The 21,276-nt window shown below is 42.3% G+C and overlaps 2 protein-coding genes across 15 annotated transcripts in view; one reads left to right on the top strand and one right to left on the bottom strand.

The window, feature by feature from the left end:
- Positions 1-12,439, top strand: part of UBE2R2 (ubiquitin-conjugating enzyme E2R 2) — a 76,290-nt gene extending 63,851 nt beyond the window's left edge. For 3 of the 5 annotated variants that reach the window (XM_014534243.1, XM_014534241.1, XM_014534244.1), the window contains exons 3-5: positions 1,092-1,189; positions 9,492-9,626; positions 11,854-12,439. In XM_014534243.1, coding sequence (XP_014389729.1) covers positions 1,092-1,189; positions 9,492-9,626; positions 11,854-12,073 — 453 coding nt within the window. In that variant the 3' untranslated portion in view covers positions 12,074-12,439. Of the gene's footprint in view, positions 1-1,091; positions 1,190-8,459; positions 8,584-9,491; positions 9,627-10,813; positions 11,365-11,853 lie in introns of those variants that run through there. The other 2 variants (XR_001360784.1, XM_014534242.1) reach the window with 2 other exon arrangements.
- Positions 12,440-17,062: 4,623 nt separating this feature from the next.
- The window catches only part of UBAP2 (ubiquitin associated protein 2), a 117,279-nt gene continuing 113,065 nt past the window's right edge, over positions 17,063-21,276 (bottom strand). For all 10 annotated transcript variants that reach the window (XM_014534238.1, XM_014534235.1, XM_014534236.1 and 7 more), the window contains 7 exons: positions 19,772-19,850; positions 19,348-19,553; positions 18,750-18,849; positions 18,558-18,665; positions 18,337-18,404; positions 18,063-18,254; positions 17,063-17,987 (listed from right to left, as the gene is read on the bottom strand). In XM_014534238.1, coding sequence (XP_014389724.1) covers positions 17,892-17,987; positions 18,063-18,254; positions 18,337-18,404; positions 18,558-18,665; positions 18,750-18,849; positions 19,348-19,553; positions 19,772-19,850 — 849 coding nt within the window. In that variant the 3' untranslated portion in view covers positions 17,063-17,891. The remainder of the gene's footprint in view (positions 17,988-18,062; positions 18,255-18,336; positions 18,405-18,557; positions 18,666-18,749; positions 18,850-19,347; positions 19,554-19,771; positions 19,851-21,276) is intronic.

Genomic DNA, 21,276 nt, shown 5'->3' with positions numbered 1-21,276 from the left:
TGTGTGTATTTCAGAGAGGAAGGGAGAGGGAGAGATAGAAACATCAATGGTGAGAGAGAATCATTGATCAGCTGCCTCCTGCATGCCCACTACTGGGGATCGAGCCCGCAACCCAGGGGTGTGCCCTTGAATGGAATCGAACCTGGGACCCTTCACTTCGCAAGCTGACGCTCTATCCACTGAGCCAAACCAACTAGGACAATAGCAGTCTATTTTTGCATATTGTTAGTAATCCATGTGTTTGACTTAAACTAAATGTACCTGTGGATTAGGTCCTATAATTTAAATTTACATACCAAAATATTAAAACCATAGTGGTGAATTCTTCTATCCTATATACTGAAAGAGTTATAATGAAGTTGTTTTGAGGCATATTTTCAGTTTATATATATACCATACTTACTAAAACCAGTGATTGATATTAAAGGTGATTATAGCATCTTTATGCAGATTTTAAGTAGGTCAGATTTTTTTGTTTTGTTTCTTTTTATGTACTTGAGGTAGTTTTGTGTCTGAAAATAGAGATATTTAGTTGCTTCCCAAGACTCTTGAATCTTGATTTACTAGGTTTGTCTATTTTGTGAACGTGTGTGTGTGTTTTTAATTGATTTGAGAGAGAGAGGAAGGGACAGGGATAGAGAGATAGAAATATCAATGAGAGAGAAACATCTATAAGGCAGTCTCCTGCACAATCCCTACTAGGCATTGAGCCCAGAACCCAAGTATGTACCCTGACCAGGAATCAACCTGGTGATATCTTGGTTCATGGGTCAACGCTCAAGCACTGAGCGATACTGGCCACGCTGTATATTTCTATTTTGAAATGATTTTTTAGGAGGATGATGTTAACAGATATAGTGTTTCTTTTTTAACTAAGAAATATATATTGGAGATTGGTCACCATTAATATTTATAATATTAAAAAAGTTTAATCCTTTAACATTGAGTCCAAATGTGAAGAAAAAGCAGAATTGTTTTCTCTTCTAATGATAAGAAAACAAGTTTTGGAGGGATAAAAGAAATTTCAGAGGAACTGATGTGTCTTTTTTATGCCATATTTTTGAGTACTGAATGTGGTTTGTATCTTACAGAATGGAGATGTATGCATTTCAATTCTTCATCCACCCGTAGATGCCCCACAGAGTGGTGAACTGCCCTCCGAAAGGTGGAATCCTACTCAGAATGTCAGGTAAGGGGTTGATAAGAAATAATCTGGTTTTTAGGTGTTTCTTAAGATTGGATATTATTTTTTAAGTACAAAATAATCCTTTTATATTTGGTTATTTTGTCTCCTGCTAGAGCTTTAAGTAGCATGTATGCATCATTTTGAAGAGTTGTATTTATGGAACAATAATGCACATGTTACTCCTTTCTCTATGTTTGCCTTGGGGGAAATTTTCTAGTGTGAATTCTTCCTCTTACTTTATCATAAGTTCCATCTACGTCTTGGATCTCATGGTTTTCATGTTTGTATTGATTGTTTCTTTATTCTAGGATTCTTATTACTTTTTGCAGAAAGGTCTTATTGTTTCCAAACTGAAAATTTACTTAACATGCTACTTAAAAATTTTTTTAAAAAAAGATTTTATTGATTTTTGGAGAGAGGAAGAAAGAAGGAAAGGGAGGAAGGGGGGGGGGGGAGAGAGAGAGAGAGAGAGGGAGAGAGAGAGAGAGAGAGAAGAGAGAAATGAATGTGAGAACCAAACATCAATCAGCTGCTTTCTGCACACCCCCTACTTGGGATCAAGCCCCACAACCCAGGCATGTGCCCTGATGGGGAATCAAACCGGCAATCTTTTAGTGCACGAGACAACACCCAATCAACTGAGCCATACTGGCCAGGCTACATGCTACCTTTAAAAGAGCTTCCATTACCCATTGTTTTATATATAGGATGTTCAAAAAAACTGTGTACACACACTGAATAATTGTAAAGGCAGTGTTTGTTAAAACACATTTCAAAAGTGAGCTCTCAATTGTGCATTTTTGGGGGACACCTTGTATATGTGGATGTGTCTTAAGATTTGGAAGGCTTGTATATTTCTTGTGATTTCCTTTATTGATTAATCTATTGACCCATCTATCTAGATAGATAGATATTTAATCATCTGTTCTTTTTGTTTTGTTTTTTTATTGACTTTAGAGAGGATGAAAGGGAGGGGCGGGGGGAGAAGAGAGAGAGAAACTTCGATGTGAGAGAGCCACATCAGTTGGTTGCCACCCCAACTTGCCCCAATAAGGGCGAGGAACCTGCAACCCAGGTACGTGCCCTTGGCCGGAATCGAACCCCTGACCCTTTGGTTCAAGGGCCAACACTCTAACCACTTAGCAGCACGTGCCGCACTGTCAGTCTTTTTTTAAAAAAGTTTTATTCAGATATAATTTCCATACTATACAATTCTTTGATTTTAAGTGTATAGTTCATAGGTTTTTAATATATTCACAGCATTGTACAACCATTACCACAATCACTGTTAGAACATTTTCATCACCATTAAACTTATACCTGTCATTTATACTTTTTATTATCCCTCAACTCCATCCCACCCTTCCACCTAGGAAACACCAGTCTGCCTCCTGTCTCTATGAATTTGCCTATTTACATTTCATATGAATGGAATCTTACAATATGTAGTATTTTGTGTCTGGCTTCTTGAACTTAGCTGAACATTTCCAATGTTCATCTTCATTGTAGCATGTATTATATTTCATTCCTTTTTATGGCTACGTAATATTCCATTAAGTGCTTATACCACAATTTGTTTATCCATTAATTACTCGATGAACATTCGGATTATTTCTTTGGCTATTATGAATAAGCTGCTATGAACACTGTACATGTACATGCTTTTGTTTCCTTGGATATATACCTGGGAATGAAATTGCTGGGTCATATGGTAACTCAATATTTAACTTTTTGAGGAACTGCCAGCCTGTTTTTCAGTGTGGCTGCACTAAGTAATACATCCCCACCAAGGAGTATGAGAATACCAATTTCTCCAGGTCTTTATTAACACTTATTATCTGTGTTTTTAAAATTATAGTCATTCTAATGGGTGAATGTGGTTTCTCATTGTGGTTTTGTCCTTTTTGTTTTACATAACTTAAAATTTTAGAACAGTTTTAGATTTTCAGAAAAATTGTGAAGTATAATTTCCATATACCCTGCACCTTTCCCCCTTCCATTCTGTACTCCTTGGAAGGAAGTACAGCCCACACTTTAATATTAACATCTAACATTAGTATGATTCCAATTATTATAGTGAACTAATATTAATGCATTGTTTTAAGTAAAGTCCATACCCTTTCACATTTCCTTAGTTTTTACCTTATGTCATTTTTCTGCTCCAGAATCCCAGGCAAGATACCATATTATATTAATAAGCATGTCTCTTTAGGCAACTGTGGCAGTTTCTTAAGACTTTCCTCTTTTTTTTTTTTAATGACCTTGACAGTTTTGAGGAGGACTGATCAAGTATTTCATTCCCCAGTTGGTATTTTTCTGTTGCTTTTCTGGTTATTAGACTGGGTAGTGAATAGGGGGAAGAAAATCAGGAAGGTAAAGTACAGTTGCGAGTATCCGAGGGGGATCCTGGAACCATGCAGTTAAGCTTTGGGAGAATCAAAAGCTATATGCGGATTTTGACTGTACAGGGATTGTCACCTCTAACCTTTGCATTGTTCAAAGGTCAGCTGTACATTTTCTTTATGTCATATCAAGGGTGCATACTGTCAACATTTTTTATCACTGTTAATACTAACATTCATAACACTCATGACTGAGACTATTTTTAGGGTTTCTCCACTGTAACTCCTTTCCCCCTTCCATTCTGTACTCCTTGGAAGGAAGTACAGCCCACACTTCAAGGAGTGGGGAATTATATCTTCTAGATCTAGAGGCTGAGATACCTGCATACATTATTTCCAATTCTTCTTCAATAAGATTGATCTATGCTCCCCATTTATCTGTTGATTAAATCATGTTGTTACTCATTTTTATTTATCTGAAAGCTATTAACTTGATTAGGATCTCCACTTTTGTCAAAAGCAAAGAATTGAGAGCTTTCTGACTTGCACCAGGATTTCTTACCCAGCTCTTAGTGAGTTATTTCCCATTTTCTGGGACATGTATACCAAAAGGTTCATGTGTTCAAGACACATCAAATAACTATTGATTATGCTCATTACTCATTCATTTAGGTACCTTGTTCAATCCAATATACTTAGAAAGGGTTGAGAAAAGAAATATATGGCATGGGGCAAAAATAAGTTCATAGTTGTGACTGCACGAAACTGTTTATTCTTGCATTATTATTATTATTTTCCATATGAACAATTGTAAATCTACTTTTGCCACCTCCTATATTTTAATCTGATACCCTCCTTCCTACTGTGTGTTCTCAGTGATATGTCCATCAGCAGCAGCAGCGTTAGGGCTTACACAGCAAGAACTGTTATATTTGTTAGTTGCTTTACCAGCATTAAAAACTTTTTGTAGTATGTGGCCCATTAAGCTATCTCATTTTCTGTCATAACAGATTTCTTTGCCACAATGTCCTCTTTAAATTATTCTCCCATCTTCAAAACATGTAATGAGGACTGAGTTTGAAATAGTGTATATGAATCAAGTAAATTTAGGTTTTTAAGAATGAACCCTTTCTATCTCTCTCACATGCTGCTTGGAGGGGTATGTATATACATTGGGAGAAAAATGCCAATGTTCAATTCTGCAAAATTCTAAACTTTTCCTGCTAAGTTTCCAGGAAGACCCATAAGCCAGAATTATTTTGTTGTGTGTGCTAGGACCAGTTTTCTGCCCTCCCAGCCAGAGTACTTGTGGTGACATGGTAACAGAGAAAGGACAGACCCATCTCATTGACTACTCTCTCTTGAAAAGGGACAAATACATTATTACCCATTGGGTCATAGATGTCTAATTCTGATTTTCTGTCTCCCTTAAATGCTTCTATAGTTTTGTTTTTAAAACATTTTAGTGCTATAGAACTTTACAACTTGCTTTTTGCTGTTTGCGCGCGCGCGTGTGTGTGTGTGTGTGTGTGTGTGTGTGTGTGTGTGTGTGTGTGAGTGATTAGTTGGCCTTCATGTTCTCTGGGTGTTTTTGCTTACAAATTTATTTTTTATCCAAAAGAAGATAGCCAGTGATATTATCTCTAACAAAGATACTGAAGCAGGCAACAGGATCTGAAACATGAACCTGAAGACTGTCTAGAGTGCTTTTGCCTATCCTTTTGTCAGTACTTCTCTTCTTAGCATTTTTCTATTTTCCAAAAAATTTTACCGTCATCCCTTATTCTGGCTTAAGCAGGGGTGGAGGGAGCACATTTTTCCTAGGAATATCTGTGAATTGTGGTGGTGGTTATGGGAATTGTGCAGTAAGTGGAAAACACTTTAAAACTCTGTATCCAAAATTCTTACTGGTTTAGGTCTGTTCTGTGTTGTAACACATGTTAAAACACACCACTGGATTTGGGCAACCAGACCTGTTCCTCTATACCCAGTTAGTGAATGGCAGTGGTGTTTTTCTTTATGGGAACTGAGAGTCTGGGGATAGGCCCTCATAGTCTATTCTGCTAATCCAAGAAATTTATGTCCAGGTGCCACAAGATTGTCTAAATGGACAAATGCAACTCTGTGTTACTCAAAACCAGAGCTTCACGTGGAACCATGAATTTATATGGACATAATGAGACTAAAAAGGAGTGTATGCTGTTTTCCTGATTCCTTCCCCATTGTTCATGATCTGCAGGAAACCAATCCCTCTAATGGGCTTTGAGTAACCTTTTCATTGGGGGATAGTTTAATTATTTGTTCTTTCTTTCCCTTTTCACCTGTTGTTAACCCTCTCCACCTTCTGCCTTTTTTCTTCTGAAAAGAGAAATGAATAAAGATTTTAAAATATTAACTGAAAATAACAATAAAAAATGACAACAAAGAACATAGTTCGTACATTCTGCCAGTATGGTCTTAGCACTTTAGTTTTCCCATTCTATAAAAACAGGATTAATAGTACTTACCTTGCAGAGTTTACCATGCTAGAGGTATAGTGTAATGCCCTGTGTTGAATTATTTTGGTATAAGTGATGGACATTTTAAACTATGTATGACATTTTCTCCAAGCCTTTTCCAGTCGTGGTAAAAAGGAAGTGATAGGTCTGACCCACCCAACTGATGAGGGAATCAATATAGGTATAATTAACTTGCAACCCATCCACAACATACTGGTTTAGAAACTTTGAATGTTTTTCATCAGTAATCTTTAAGAGAAAAAAAATCTCAATTCTGCTTTGTTCTATATTGGCCTTTATATTAGGCTGGCTCTCACCACTTGGTAACAAAGATGGCCACCTGCTCTATACTTTCCATATTCTGTTACTAAACCAACAAGAATAAAAATTCTTTATTAGGTTAGAAAAATGAGTTCCCACCAGGGTTCTGATTGTCCCAGCTTAGATCGCATGCATATCCCCAAACCCATCCTCATGACAAAATGATGGAATCCTTTGGCCAGCACTTGGTGTTATGTCTACTGCTGTGGGTATAAGTAGGTTGTTTGTATGAACGTGTAGCATGATGGTGGATTCTCTATACAAAACAAAACAAAACAAAACAAAACAAAACAAAACAAAAAGATTGTGCTTTCCAGATGAAGGGAGGAAAGCATGCTGGGTAAACATTTCATTGATGTGAAATGTTACAAAAAGATTGTGCTTTCCAGATGAAGGGAGGAAAGCGTGCTGGGTAAACTATTATCACAATCCACTGTGGTACCTAATGCTTCTGAAAGCATCATGGATTTCAGTTTAGGAGTACATGGTAGTAGAAGTGGGCTTGTTTTGGTACAAATGGATGATTCACCATTTTAAAAAATTATGTTACCCAGTATAGTATTTTTTTAAAATATATTTTATTGATTTTTTCAGAGAGGAGGGGAGAGAAATAGAGAGTTAGAAACATTGATGAGAGAGAAACATCGATCAGCTGTCTCTTGCACACTCCCTACTGGGGATGTGCCCACAACCAAGGTACATGCCCTTGACCAGAATTGAACCTGGGACCCTTCAGTCCGCAGGCCAAAGCTTTATCCACCGAGCCAAACCGGTTAGGGCCCAGTATAGTATTTTAATAATATACACAAGATGTTATAAAAACCAACTTGGTGAAACTAACTTGTGGGGAAAAATTTCCTAATTAATATGATTCATCTAGACATACAGCTGTTTAAACTTCTTTAGTATTAAAAATTCAGTTCCTCAATTGCACAAGATATCTTTCAAAATGCTCAGTGGCCACATGTGGCTAGTGGTTATCATATTGCATAACAGATTATACATTTCCACCATCATTGAAAGTTGTAAGTATACAGTGCTGATCTAGACCATTAAAACCTTTTTTCCCTGTTTATTACCATACTTTGTCCTTATCCTGCTTATACTAGTATAACACTAGAGGTCCGGTGCACGAATTCATGCACCAGTGGGGTCCCTTGGCCTGGCCTGCAGGATGGGGCCAAAACCGGCTCTCCAACATCCCCCAAGGGGTCCTGGATTGTGAGAGGGCACAGGCCAGGCCGAGGGACCCCACTGGTGCACCATCAGGGCTGGGGAGGAATGCAGGAGGTTGGCCAGCTGGGGAGGGACCACAGAGGGCTCCAGGGCATATCCGGCCCATCTCACTTAGTCCCAATCAGCTGGACCACAGCAGCAAGCTAACCTACTAGTTGGAGCATCTGTCCCCAGTGGTCAGTGCATGTCATAGTGAATGGTTGAGCGGCCTTAGCATATCATTAGCATATTATGCTTTGATTGGTTGAACGGACGACTGGACACTTAGCATATTAGGCTTTTATTATATAGGACTAGAGGCCCGATGCACGAAGATTCGTGCAAGAATGGGCCTTCCCCTGGCTGCGAGCACTGCCTTTGCTCCGGCCCGGAGCCACCTTCCTGCCTTCCTGCACTGCCCAGAGGCCCAGAGCAGCTGGGGCAGTGCAGAACGCCCCCGGCTGCTCGGTGCCTGCATATGCAAATTAACCCAACATCTTTGTTAGATTAATTTGCATAATCACTCTTGATTGGCTGGTGGGCATCGTGAAGGTATGGTCAATTTGCATCTTTCTCTTTTATTAGTGTAGATGTTTTGAGTGTTTTCTTCTGAAGCAACCCTTATGTAATTTTCTACCTACACTTTTGCTTTTAGGATGTTATGTGAATCCATTTTCCATTATTGGCAGTGATGAGTTTCTTTGAATCTTTTAAATGTAATTACTGGAGAAAACCATAAGGATCTTGGCAGGAAGGGCAAGGAGTTATTTCTAACCTAATAGAAAGGTGTGTGTGTGAGAGATAAATGGATTTTAACTAGATGGGAACTTTTTCTTTGAAAGTGCCTTTGTCATAATTTTGTATAATCACGTAACAGAAACTCTTTGCCCTTTTTAGGAAAAGGTTTCATCAAATCAAACATCTAATTGCCTGGTCCCCTCTCTTTATTTTTTGCTTGGGGCCAGGAGCAAAAGGCTATTTTGCAACAACACAATGTATAACCTCGCACCAATGAGAAAAGGTAGAGAAATTTAATTTTTTTCTCCCATTTTTCTCCTTTCGTACATGCACGTAGCTTGTAGGGGGAAAAAGCCTGGGAATAGTCTGGAATATTTTTGGAGCCTACTGTGCTCTTTTGGTTATTTTATCTAACTGAAACTGTATTCCCCATGACTGATTAAGGTGTCTAGTTTTTATCTGTGGATAAAAATTGCCTGTTTATATCTCCCACAAGCTATATAAGCCCTGGGAATTCAGGGATGACATCTAACTTGCTCACTATCATACAGCCAACATCTGGTGCTTCTGGCACATAGTAGGTGCTTAGTAAAACTTTTTGAATAAAGATTTCTGTTAAGAGACTAGTTCTTTTTCCTGCATTGTCCTGCTTATCTGTCTTTCTTCCCTTAAAAATATGGAAAAGAAATACATTTCTGTGTAATACTGGTTTTTTGGTTTTTTTTAGATCTTATAAACAGCCATGATTAGATTGGATGTATGAAGTAGCATCATTTTTTTTCCTCCCATGAAAAAATTGTCTTGAAGCTAAATGTTTTTTGCCTTTCTTTTTCTTATTGCACTTAACTTATAATTTCTGAAGCAAACTTGTGGGGAAAGTTTCTAAAATCTAAAATGTTATTTGAAAAGCTTCCAGACCTGTACTTTTTGCAGATTGGAGTATGTAGCCAGTTGAGACAGTCTTCTACAGTTTTATGCCCTGCAACAGGATCTCATGCTAGGCTCACATATTTCCTCTGCTTTTATCTCCTAGTTAGCCTAACCAGCTGAGTACTGAAAACAAAATTTTATGATACTCTATTTCCATTTCCCTAAGGCCTCAAATATTGTAGTCTTCAATTTTAAAGAATACTTTTGAATCCTATGAATATGAGTATTTGTAGCTGATTTTTTTTTTTTTCCTGTTTCTAGGACTATCCTGTTAAGTGTAATCTCATTGCTTAATGAGCCCAACACCTTCTCCCCAGCCAATGTGGATGCTTCAGTTATGTTCAGGAAATGGAGGGACAGTAAAGGAAAAGACAAAGAATATGCTGAAATCATTAGGTAAGGTGCTTTGTTTTTGATCATTTCAAGTCTTTACTTAGAACCAAAGTAATATCCTAGAACCAGAGGTTTAAATTGAATTTCATTGTCTACTCCATTTCTCTCAGTTAGATTGTTTGGGAAGAGATTTGTGCTTGAGACTAATGAGTTTGGCTTTTTGGAGAACACATACAACAAGATAATGTTGTAGCAGATGTGATTTCCTGGGAACCAGAGCTTCTAGGTTCTGAGCCAGTCAAGTTTGCAAACTTTCCCTTGTAATCATTTTAGGGATGATTGCATTATTTTGGACTTTTAAGTGTAGCAAGCACCCAGTGTATTCCAATCATTACAGGTTATTTTGTTTTCAAATTTTTTATTAATGAAGCCCTATTGTTCTTCTGGGCATGATCATTATCAGCAACATTAGTATATGGTCTAACAGAACCTTAGAATAAGAATCAGGAGGCTTGGGATCTACTCCTAGCACCTCTCGTGACCTTTTATCAGTTAACTTTTTGCTGTTTAGTTTTTCTATGTAAAAGGGAAAAAAAGTAGAAGGTATTAAGTTCTTGATCATTTCCTGAGTAGGACATAAGGTTTTCATAACTACCCAAGATTGGTACTTGAATTGAAATAAATCTAATTCCCCTGAATACAACTGCATTTTTATATTTAGTAAGTTTATACAAACTCTAGTAAGAACTAGAATTTAGAGAGTCCCTCTCTATAAATCTAGTCAACCTAATACATACGAGTTAGATCATAAAACAAATACTAGATAGTGGTAAGTAGGATAATGTGAAGGAGTGATGAGATGGTTGCTTTAAATTGGGTTGTCAGAACAAGCCTCCTGTAAGGTGATATTTAAGTTCATATCTGAGTGACAAGAAGTATACCATGTGATATTAAAAACAAACACGCAGAAAAGGGCATGTCATTTGATAGCTGAATAATATAGATTAGTGGTTGTTTTCTGCCACTGGAAACACTAAAGAACCCCTCCACACCCCAATCCATAATCATTTAATGAGATTACAGGGATGGATAGAATGTAGACACCTGTGTTTTGTTTTTATCAGCCACCTAGGTGACTGGTATACACCAGAGATTGAAGATAATTAGTATAAATAGTAAGGGCCTATAGAAACTTAGAGGAGCAGGAGTGGATTGAGGATTTAAAGATGGGAATGCTTCATTAAAAACAGGGTTGAAGCCTGATGTTCAAGGAAAGGACGGATTTAGTAAGTGAAGAATCCAGAGGTATTTGTATTCTTCCTGATTCTTACTTTGAGTTTCTTTATGTCATTCTTATATTCTTTCAACATATTTTATGCACCTGCATTGTGTCAGTTACACTGCTAGGTCATTAAGCTGTAGTCTTTCTCCCTGGGGAGCTCACTTTACTTAGCAAACAAATGAGTGCAACTGTAGAAGCTTAAACAAGATACACTGGAAGGAATATATAATACTATGGAGTCCCTAGAAGATAATGCCTCATAAATAAGAATTTTCCAGTAAAAGGGCAAAGAAAAAGCCTCTTCAGGGAGAGAAACATGTTTGCTAAAACAGAGGTGTGTAACAGCATGGCATGTCAAGAGAATTGTAAGTAGCTTTACATTGCTTGAATATAAATTCTGATTTGGGAAATTAAGAGGCATCAATCAGGTCTTAAAAGACATTGATGTGCCCTAGCCTATTTGGCTCAGTGGATTGAGCATCAGCCTACAGACTGAAGGGTCCCGGGTTCAATTCCAGTCGGGGGCACATGCCCAGGTTGTGAGCTCAATCCCCAGTGGGGGGTGTGCTCGAGGCAGCCAATCAATGTTTCTCTCTCATTGATGGCACATGCCCAGGTTGTGAGCTCAATCCCCAGTGGGGGGTGTGCTTGAGGCAGCCAATCAATGATTCTCTCTCATTGATGTTTCTCTCTCTCTCCCCCTCTCCCTTCCTCTCTGAAATCAATAAAAATATATTTTAAAATAAAAAGACATAGACATGAGACAACTAGGAGAAAAAATACCTGAGAAAATTGCTGGATGACCAATATTTAAGATTTGCTTTTCTAAAGGTCATTGTGTCCTTCAAAATGGCACCTGAGAGGGTGACCGCTTTTGGGGTGATAGAGGCTTTCAGATGCAGGCACTAAAAGTTTAGAAACCTGAGTTATAAGGAATCTTATTTAGAAACACCAATTATAAATCCATCTTCAAGACAGAGACTTATATAACTACCCTCTCCCCTTCAGAAAACAGGTTTCAGCCACGAAAGCCGAAGCAGAAAAGGATGGAGTGAAAGTCCCCACGACCCTGGAGGAATATTGCATCAAAACTAAAGTGCCTTCCAATGACAACAGCTCAGATTTGCTTTATGACGACTTGTACGACGATGACATTGATGATGAAGATGAGGAGGAGGAAGATGCCGACTGTTATGATGATGATGATTCTGGGAATGAGGAGTCGTGACCTGCTCCTTCGAAGCCCCTGTACTGCCCTGCCATCTCAGGCCAAAGGGAGGGGAGCAAGTGGGGACCTAGCAGTGGCCCCTCAGCAAAAACCTATCACAGGGGGTGGGGAAAACAAACATGGCTCCTGCTGACTCCCCTTGTGGATCTCAGTTTGCTCCTTTTTATGGACCTCTTAATGGAGAGAAGGTAATCCTCCACAGAATGTCCGAATTCTTGCATTCTTTACCCTTCCATCACTGTATTGATTTTTTTTCCCCCCCTTTAAACCCAAACCCTTGCCTCACTTCGTCTCTACAAAGTGTTCACAGCAAAACACGTTTGGTCTGTTTTTAGATTCTTGAAGAATTAAATAGTCTTTCATCAAGATGTTTAATGTGTTTAAAGCTGGGAACCCATTGGGAGTTCACAAGTGCTACATATACTGGGTTGCAAAAGAAAATGGAAACAACCCCCACAAAAATCCCATAAGACAAACTTTTAAAAATTGTTGCCAAGGTTTAGCTGCTCCATTTACATTAGTGTGTGTGCATTTGTTCAGCCCCATGTTGGTGAATTTTGTTTCTTTCCAGTTCTTAAGTCTGGGTACAGTGGGCATCAGGGACTCTGTGCTAAGACTGATGAAATGTGTTCCTAGGGCAGAGAGCCCCTTCAGCCTCCAGGAAATCATCCTAACACAGAGGTCTCAGCTGTTCTGAGGATAGCTGCTCCATTTACATTAGTGTGTGTGCATTTGTTCAGCCCCATGTTGGTGAATTTTGTTTCTTTCCAGTTCTTAAGTCTGGGTACAGTGGGCATCAGGGACTCTGTGCTAAGACTGATGAAATGTGTTCCTAGGGCAGAGAGCCCCTTCAGCCTCCAGGAAATCATCCTAACACAGAGGTCTCAGCTGTTCTAAGAAATCAGATTTTGGTTTTTGAAATTGATTGGGATCTAAAGCCTGAAATAAATATTCATACTTTACATAGAACTGAGCACTTGATTGCTATTTATTTTAAAGGCAGAGTTGTTCTTCCCCCACCAGGGAGTTGGGGGAGAGAGTGGGGATTAGTGTGTGTGTGGAGTCTTGGTGATGGCAACAAAGGGTTAAAAATCACTATGCCAATTTTGGTTGATGCTGCTGGGGGGAGGGGGGGGTGTGTCAAAACTACTGGTGACCACTGTTGGGAGAGAGAACATCTGTTTTATTTATTTGACAAGGCCTTTCTGTCAAAGATAGACTCTCACCATGAGGATATATTTTTAAGTAGCCAGTTTTAATTACTCAGTATTAATACTAAGTGCATGTGTTACAATTTTGGTTTTCATTGAGCTAGTGATAACTGTGGATAAATGTGAGACAAGAGTGACCAGTTACCTTTCCTCATTGGCTGTAACCTGGACTTTGCTCTTCTTTCAATGTACTGTCTGGCTGTGGAGTGCAAGAAGTTGTGCATGGAGCTTGCCTTGGGTTTCTTTAGACTCTTCCGCCCAGGGAGTTGGCTGCAGGCAGTGTGTGGGTGACGCTAGATCTTCCTTCTGTGCAATTGCTGCAGCTTTGATTTCCCTGGTCTCAATTATGTGTTACTTCAATCAATTCTGAGATCCATCAGCCTTCACCAACCAGGGACTTCAGAACTTGGCGGTGATTTTTGTTTCTTATGGGAGTGGGTCAGTTCACACGAGGCAGTGTTCTTTCAGTGGGGAAAATTGTTAATGTAAAATCCCAGGTTTTGGAAGGAAAATACAGCAAAGACTGACTATAATCCTACTTCAGATCCCTGTACACTAGTGTCAACTCCTTTTCTTCAGAACTTAGCTCAGAAAGAACAAAAGGGTTGATGAGGGACGAGGTAGGATAGATCGATCCTAGAACAGAATAGGTGATGCTTACTTCCTTAGCTCCTCCTTCCTTTCTGATCTCAGGGTTTTCATTCGCTCTTCAAACTCTCCAAAACGTGCTAATTCCCAGCAACCCTCTCTGGCCTCTGAAGTTTGGTCTAGTATTAAGTGAAAACATTTAACGTGTTAAGGTTCAATTGGGACAATATTGAGCCTGCTCCCAGAATCTGTCCAATTTCCATGGGGCCAGGACTACTTGCACCTTGAATCTAGTGACTCAGATTCAGTAAACAGCAGCTCTTTGAGATAAAACACGGACTGCAAACTCCTAAGAAAGATGTTGAAACTGTTTTTGCTCCTCACACTTAAGTCATGCTTCCAAATAACCTGCAAATCTAATGGAGCCCAGTCTCTCATAATGCTGATTACCCACTACCCTCTCACCAAACCCTCCCCCACGTTTACAGCTGGTAGCTTGGTCTTACTCTATTAGAGCCCTATAATTAAGCTTTCCCCCCTCTTACTGCTAAAGCATTTCTTTCCCAGGGCAGACCAGGCGTGTTGGCAATGTGGGAGGTGCTATGCTGTTCAGCCTGGTCCCATTAGGCCCTGTTGGCCTGTTGCACGTTGACTCAGGGAGCCAGAGAACCAGGTGGAGGTAGTACCTCTCAGCCCTTTGGGGTGTTAATATTGAGGGCTGGGTTTGCCTCTGATAGAGTACAATCAGAAGACTGGAGAGTGGTGATTTGCTAGCAGGTAGACATTCTGATAGCTCACAGTGACTTGTAAAACCCAGATGCTGGTTCCAGAGCTCTGTCTTGAGAACACATCCTGTGGCAAAAGAAAACTTGAGCTTACTGTAACTTTTCTTTTTAGGAGTGGAGATCTCAGGCTAGACCCTTGTGAGTACACTTGTGCTGATTTGGTATAATGAGCTCAAAATCCTGCATTTTTAGATTCCTTTGATTCTAGTGGAGGCCTCTCTGGGTGCTCTTCAAGTCTGTGTTTTTTGAGGCTGGGTGGAGAAAGTGTATCATCATGATTCTGTTGTTGCTTCTCAAAGTCTTCCCCTCTATTTCATATCATTCCAGAGTTCTTTTCTATTAGCCAGACTTTTTCTTTTCTGTAGTCTCTTCTTTCCTCTTCCCTGGTAATTATTTGCTTCTTTATTTGCTGGTTTCCTTATTTTTTGGGACATATACGGTAAGAGATTGAAGGGAGAAATGTGTAGTCCTCCACTGAAAATTAACTCTCCCCCCTCCCATGCTGATAAAAGGTTTACATTTACAAATTCAGATGCAATTTTCAACTATTCTAAAACCAGCAGGTCACACCTGACTTTAATAGTTTTCTTAGCTGAAATTGTAGATGTTTTTCTTCAGTTTAACTTATGAGAAAAGATTATCTGATGCATTTTGTGTTGAACTTCCCTTTAGTGGTTTATTTTGTCTTTTTCTGCCCATCTGTCTACTAATAAAATGTGAAATAAAATATACCTGTATTGCTACTTCCCCATGGGATGACCCTCTTCTTTCTTTTCTTGTGTTAAAATTAAAAGGTGGTCTTAGTATCTCCACTGTTCCCTTGCAGATTATGCCTCGGATTCAGCTGAAAAACTAAAATAAAAACCAACTCTTGCTGACCTGTCTTTTATAACATTCTGCTCGGCTCACCTTGCAGACTAAATATCCCCAGTCCTTACCTAGCTTAAAAAAGGCTATTAAAGACAGCCATTTGTTAACCTTAATTCTGAAATAGGGCACGATCTGCCAGTACAAGTAGGTCAGTGGAAGGGATGGAGAGGTGCTCCACTGCCCTCCTTAGGAGAGGGCATTTGTTTTCATTGTCAATTATCCTCTGAACTTCCTGCTGCTAAAAGCAAGGAGCAGGCAGGAGATACCAGAGTTTAATGAAAATTCCCATTTAGTTTCAGTTGTGGACCCTTACCTTTTTCTTTCTTTTTGTTGTTGTTAATCCTCACCTGAGGATATTTTCTCCATTGATTTTTAGAGAGAGTGGAGGGAGGGAGGGAGGACAGAGAGAGAAACATCAACGTGAGAGACACATTGATTAGTTGCCTCTCCAACACGCGCCCTGACAAGGGTTGGAGACTAAACCTGCAGTCCATGTACATGCCCTTGACTAGTAATTAAACCTGCAACCCTTCAGTGAGCAGGCCGACACTCTAACCACTGGACATGCTGGCCAGGGCCACTTACCTTTTTTTTAAAGCCAGGATCCCAAGCTGTGGATTAACAGCAGAACCTCTCTGATATGATGAAATGATTTTAGAGCCGAAAGTAGAAAAGGTAAAGACTGGAATCCAGGCACACCACCTTGACTTGAAGCAACACTTATTTTGCCCAGGACCTACTTAACCTATTTTTTTTTCTTTCTTTTTTGTTAATCCTCACCCAAGGATATTTTTCCATTGATTTTTAGGGAGAGTGGAAAGGAGAGGGAGAGACAGAGAGAAACATCGATGTGAGAGAGACATATCAATTTAGCTGCCTCCTACATGCAGCCCAACCAGGGCCAGGGAACATGCAACCAAGATACGTGCCCTGACCGGAATCGAACTCAGTACCCTCAGTCTGCGGGCTGACACTCTATCCACTGCGCCAAACCGGACAGGGTGCACTTACCTACTTCATACCACCCTGACTCCCTAGTCACATGTTCCACCACAGCCTTGACTGTCAGTCAAGATTGTGTTTGGCTGATGAAAAGCAAAGGTTTAGCTGTTTAAACTTATTCTCTCACTGGCCTAGAACTGTGGTTGCAATTATTACCTTTGCTCCTTTAGAAGAGAAATTATCCCGCCCAGGTATTCCTGCTGACAGGCCCTATAAGAGACTGCCTATCCCATAAGTCTGTTATGAAGCTGCAAGAAAAGCAAAGTAAACCCGGTAAATACTGCCTGTGCCTTGTCAGTAACATTTGCTGTCTTTTTAGCCAAATCATTTACCTTCTCCCTGGATGCTATTCGGGGCCAAGGCGAGAGAAGGGCCCAGCAAAGAGAGTACAAATTTAAACCCTCAACCTGTTGCTAAGAAGACTGTGACCACATGAGCTCTGCTTCAGCCCTGTGAAGTCCAAGGGTCCCTGGAACTATAAGGAGAGGCCTAGGCCCTAAACTATCCTTCAGTCACACCACACAGAGACTGTGCATGCTCTCAGAACTTTATTGGGTGGACTTTGGGCAAAAGAGAAAACCCTGAAGCAGTCGCCCACCTGGTTCAGGACAACTGGGAGAGAGGAGCCTTTGCATGGAGACGTGCTCTCGTGGAGCATTATCTGATTTTTTAAAAAGGGAGCTGACTGGCTGAACATCTCTGAGCACAAATTCAGATTATTATTAAAATGGTCAGCCAGAGGAAGGCAAGTCCCTGGGGACAAGGGCAGGCCAGAAGCAGATAGCCCTGCTCTATATGAAGACAAACAGGTGCCACTTTCATGTTGAGCAGGGGGGATATCTCTGCTATTCCCAGATCAAGATTTGGCAGGAGAGGAACATGACAAATGATAATAGGACAAGTTTCTCAAATAGAGGGATAAAGTGATTACACAAGGAAGAAAAAACTCTAATGGTTTATAAGGGGGTGATAAGTCGTGATTCTTCATTGGTACCTGATCCCATTACCCAAATGCCTTAAACCAGCCCTTCCAGGCACTGCCCCTTGCAGCCTCCTGGGAGGTAGGAGGGGAGAGGGGGCTTATTTTGCTACAGCCAAAAGGAGCTTGAGTGGGGAAAACAGACCTGACGAGTAGTAGCTGCTCCCCCCACTCTCCTAAGACTTCTGTCACATTTACAAATACATACATAAATACATTACATACAATAGCGAGTCTGGGAGGTAGGCTCCCCACAGAGGCTCGGCTGACACAGTTACACGTCTCGAATTCTAGGAAAGGGTGCTGGGCTCCCAGAAATGGGCTCCATGTGGTGTCTCCTGCCCAGGGTAAGCCCTGCCCCAGCCCACCCCTCTCTTCAGGGTTCAGTTTGTCCAGTATGGAGAGTTGCCGTAGGCAGGTTTGGAGGCTTGTGACTTGGGCTGCAGGGAGCTGGGCTGGCTGCGCTGACCCGAGCCACTCTGAGGAGGAGAGAAGGTTGTCAAGGCTGGAGCAGAACCCCCAACCCAGGGCAGGGTGGCCCATCACTGGCTCACCTGAGCATCCTGCGGAAGATGGTGGTGTAACAGCTGTGAGTGAGGCTGCTGGTGGGCAGGCAGGATGTGCAAGAATGGTGGGGGTGCATAACCAGGAGCTGCTCCAGGGGCCAGGGGCCCAGTGGAACCCAAGGCCGAGGGCAGGCTGAATGGTGGAGGGGTCCCTGCATGAAATCCCTGCTTATCAAAAGTCTGTAGGGCAAAGAGACAACGGTGAGGACCATCTTGGGTTGCATCCCTCACAAACCTGCACACCCATTTGTTCCTCCCTCACCTGAGTCTTATTGTAGACAGAACCAGTCATATCAGGTAGGCCAGTGGTGCTCGAAGAGACGGACACTCCTAGGAGGAAAAGCAGGTGTTCCCACAGCAGTTGGTCCCAACTCCAGCCTCCCCCACCTCCAGGGGCATTCTGGGATAGCCTTGCGTGAGGAGGAGTCAGGGAGGAGACAATTACTCTGGGCCTCAGTCCTGGAAAGGAGGGACAGACGCTACCTTTGCCAGGCCCAGAACCTGCAGACTTGTTTTGTGCCTGTGATGATCCACCATAGCCACCCTTGGTGTAGTCTCCCGCTGCTGTCCCCTGGGTCAGGTCATCATAACCTAGCATGGCAGGGTACAAGAGGCATGTGTGAGCTAGGCAAGCCTGTCCTACCCATGTCTCTCAGTGCTGGGAGCACCTCTCACCTGTGCTATAGCTGTGCGGGCCATAACCACTGGCCTGCTGGAAAGGGGTCGGGGGGGTGCTGAGGTTCACCCCATGCTGCTTGGCTGAGGCCGGTGGAACCTGGTGGGGCAAGCGAGGCATTAAAGAAACAGGGCAGGGGGAGAGGTCAGGTACCCCTGGGTTAGCATAAAGCAGCAGGTGGCAAAATCACAAGGGACCTGTGTTAGTACAACACATGTTGGATCTAAAAACCAGTAGGAGCCCTACCTGGTTTGGCTCAGTGGATAGAGCATCGGCCTGCGGACTGAAGGGTCCCAGGTTCGATTCTGGCCAGGGGCACATGCCCGGGCTGCGGGCTTGATCCCCCAGTAAGGGGCGTGCAAGAGGCAGCCAATCAATGGTTCTCTCTCATCATTAATGGTTCTATGTCTCTCTCCCTCTCCCTTCCTCTCTGAAATCATTAAAAAACAAAAACAAAAAACCCCACCTAAATACATAATAAATAAAAACCAGTAGGAAAGCAACCTCGCCTCCAGCCCAAAACATTCCTGGAGATTCTAAGTGGGGTCATGTCCCTCACCCCCTGCAGCTGGAATTAAAACCCCCACAAATACTCACAAACATGGTGGGCCCATATTGGAAGGCACTGGGCACGCCTGTGTAGTAGGGAAGGCCAGTGTAGCTATAGCCAGGTGGCAGCGCAGGATTCAGAAAGGGCTGTTGGGGGGTGTGGTGGGCCTGGGATTGGCTCTGCTGTGCTTGAGCCAGTGTGGTGGGAGGTGCAGGGGATGCAGAGTCACCTCGACCAAACTTTGTGATATCACCTAGGAGAAAAGGAATACCTATTCTAGTCACTGCCCTGAGCCAACCAGGAAAAAAAGCCAGGCTGTCTCCTGCACACAGGAATGGGTCTGGCTGCCAGCTCACCAAAGGGAAGCTAGCAGGTGTCTCTTAGCCCTTCTATTTCCAGACACCTGGGATTAGCTACAGGCCAGTCTGATGTATACCCCCTTTCACCACCCCATCCCCTGAACAGACTGACCTGAATATGGGTTATTAGCAAGGCTTCCATCTCGGCTGGCAAGGGCTGTGGGTGTAGCAAAGGGAATTCCATAATAATCCTAGGAGAGATCAGGGAGGCTCAATAAACAGACTGGCCACACCCCCCTCCCTGGAGACCAGGCCCAGCAGGCAGCACAGGCATTCTATGTGATGCCACATCCTGGGACATGGTAGACCGCAAGGATGTCACATGCACATGCACTAAGTCGATGGTGCCTGTTGGAGTTGTACAATGTGGCAGCCACAAAGCACAAAGCACGCAGATACAATGACCAATCCCTCAGCTTTCCACGGGCAGAGCCATTGGAGGCCCAATCTCACACATCCATTTACACTGCAGATGGACACAGATGGATGCCATAGGCAGAACCAATTCTGCTGGCATTTTCTATGTGAGACTATAGAGCAGGTGATTAGACAGTAGAAACCTAAAAAGGAGTCAGTAGGAGAGGAGGTGCCTAAAGGGTTTAACGGGTCAGGGCAGCAATGCCAGGTAGGTAAAGTATAAGCAGGACCCCAGGTAAGGTTTTGAACTTGTCTCTCACCCAGTCTCCCCTGGCAACACTAACACCCCACAGGAATCAGGGATACCAAGAGGGCAAAACACAGCGGAGCTCTGTGGAAAAGGGGAGGCCTGCCTCGACCCTTACTACCCAGGGCTTTGCAGTCCCAGACATCCACACCCTCTGAACCAAGGAAAGCCCTCCTGCTTTCCTCGTGGGCCTGGTTTCCAGGTAGCTTCTAGGAAACCTGTAGCATCCTCAGCTCAGGATCCCAGAAGGCAGGGCTAGGATAGCACAGAGCTAGGAGGAACACAACTGGAGACCGGCCTAGAGAAAGCCCAGGAGGGGGAGCTCTTTCATAGAAGAAAAGAAAATCCAAAGGCGGGAATAAAAAAGTGCCAGAGGCTAAGGAATGACCAAAGGCAAAAATGAAAGCTGTATCTCAACACATAGACCCAGGGGTGATTTCTTCTAAGGCACAAAATGATAAAGGGAATACAAAGCAAATGACTCCCAGGACTGGGATTCCAACGAGCCACTCCTGGGGGTCCAAGCAGGACCCACATGCAGACTCACTCAAGACCACCTTTTGCATTCCATCTCTGATGCCCTGGGGCTCCTGGGCAAGATTGCTGTGAGATTTCATGAGTATCAGGGGGACCAGGGCCACTTCCGGTTTCCCCACACAGCCCTAAGGCTCAGGCATACCCAAAGACCCTAAGTTCTGTTGACCACCCTAGAAACCTGCCATCATGTTTTCAACATCCTTTCTCTGGGGATGTGGGCAACAGCTAGAGAGTCCAGAGGCCCCTGGACAGCACTGTAATGAGCTGCTGGTTTGCACAGGTCGGGAAGAGTGGCCCAGCTACCAGCCTCTGCCTCTGGAAATACTTCATCAGATGGATACAAGAGTTCCAGCCACTGGGCATGGAAGGTGAAAGTGACACCTGCAGCTCCCAGAGCTTTCTGTGTACTGTGTGGG

Source organism: Myotis brandtii, unplaced genomic scaffold, assembly GCF_000412655.1.
Source record: "Myotis brandtii unplaced genomic scaffold, ASM41265v1 scaffold1270, whole genome shotgun sequence".
Taxonomy (NCBI): domain Eukaryota; kingdom Metazoa; phylum Chordata; class Mammalia; order Chiroptera; family Vespertilionidae; genus Myotis; species Myotis brandtii.
This window is presented reverse-complemented; position numbering and strand designations above follow the sequence as displayed.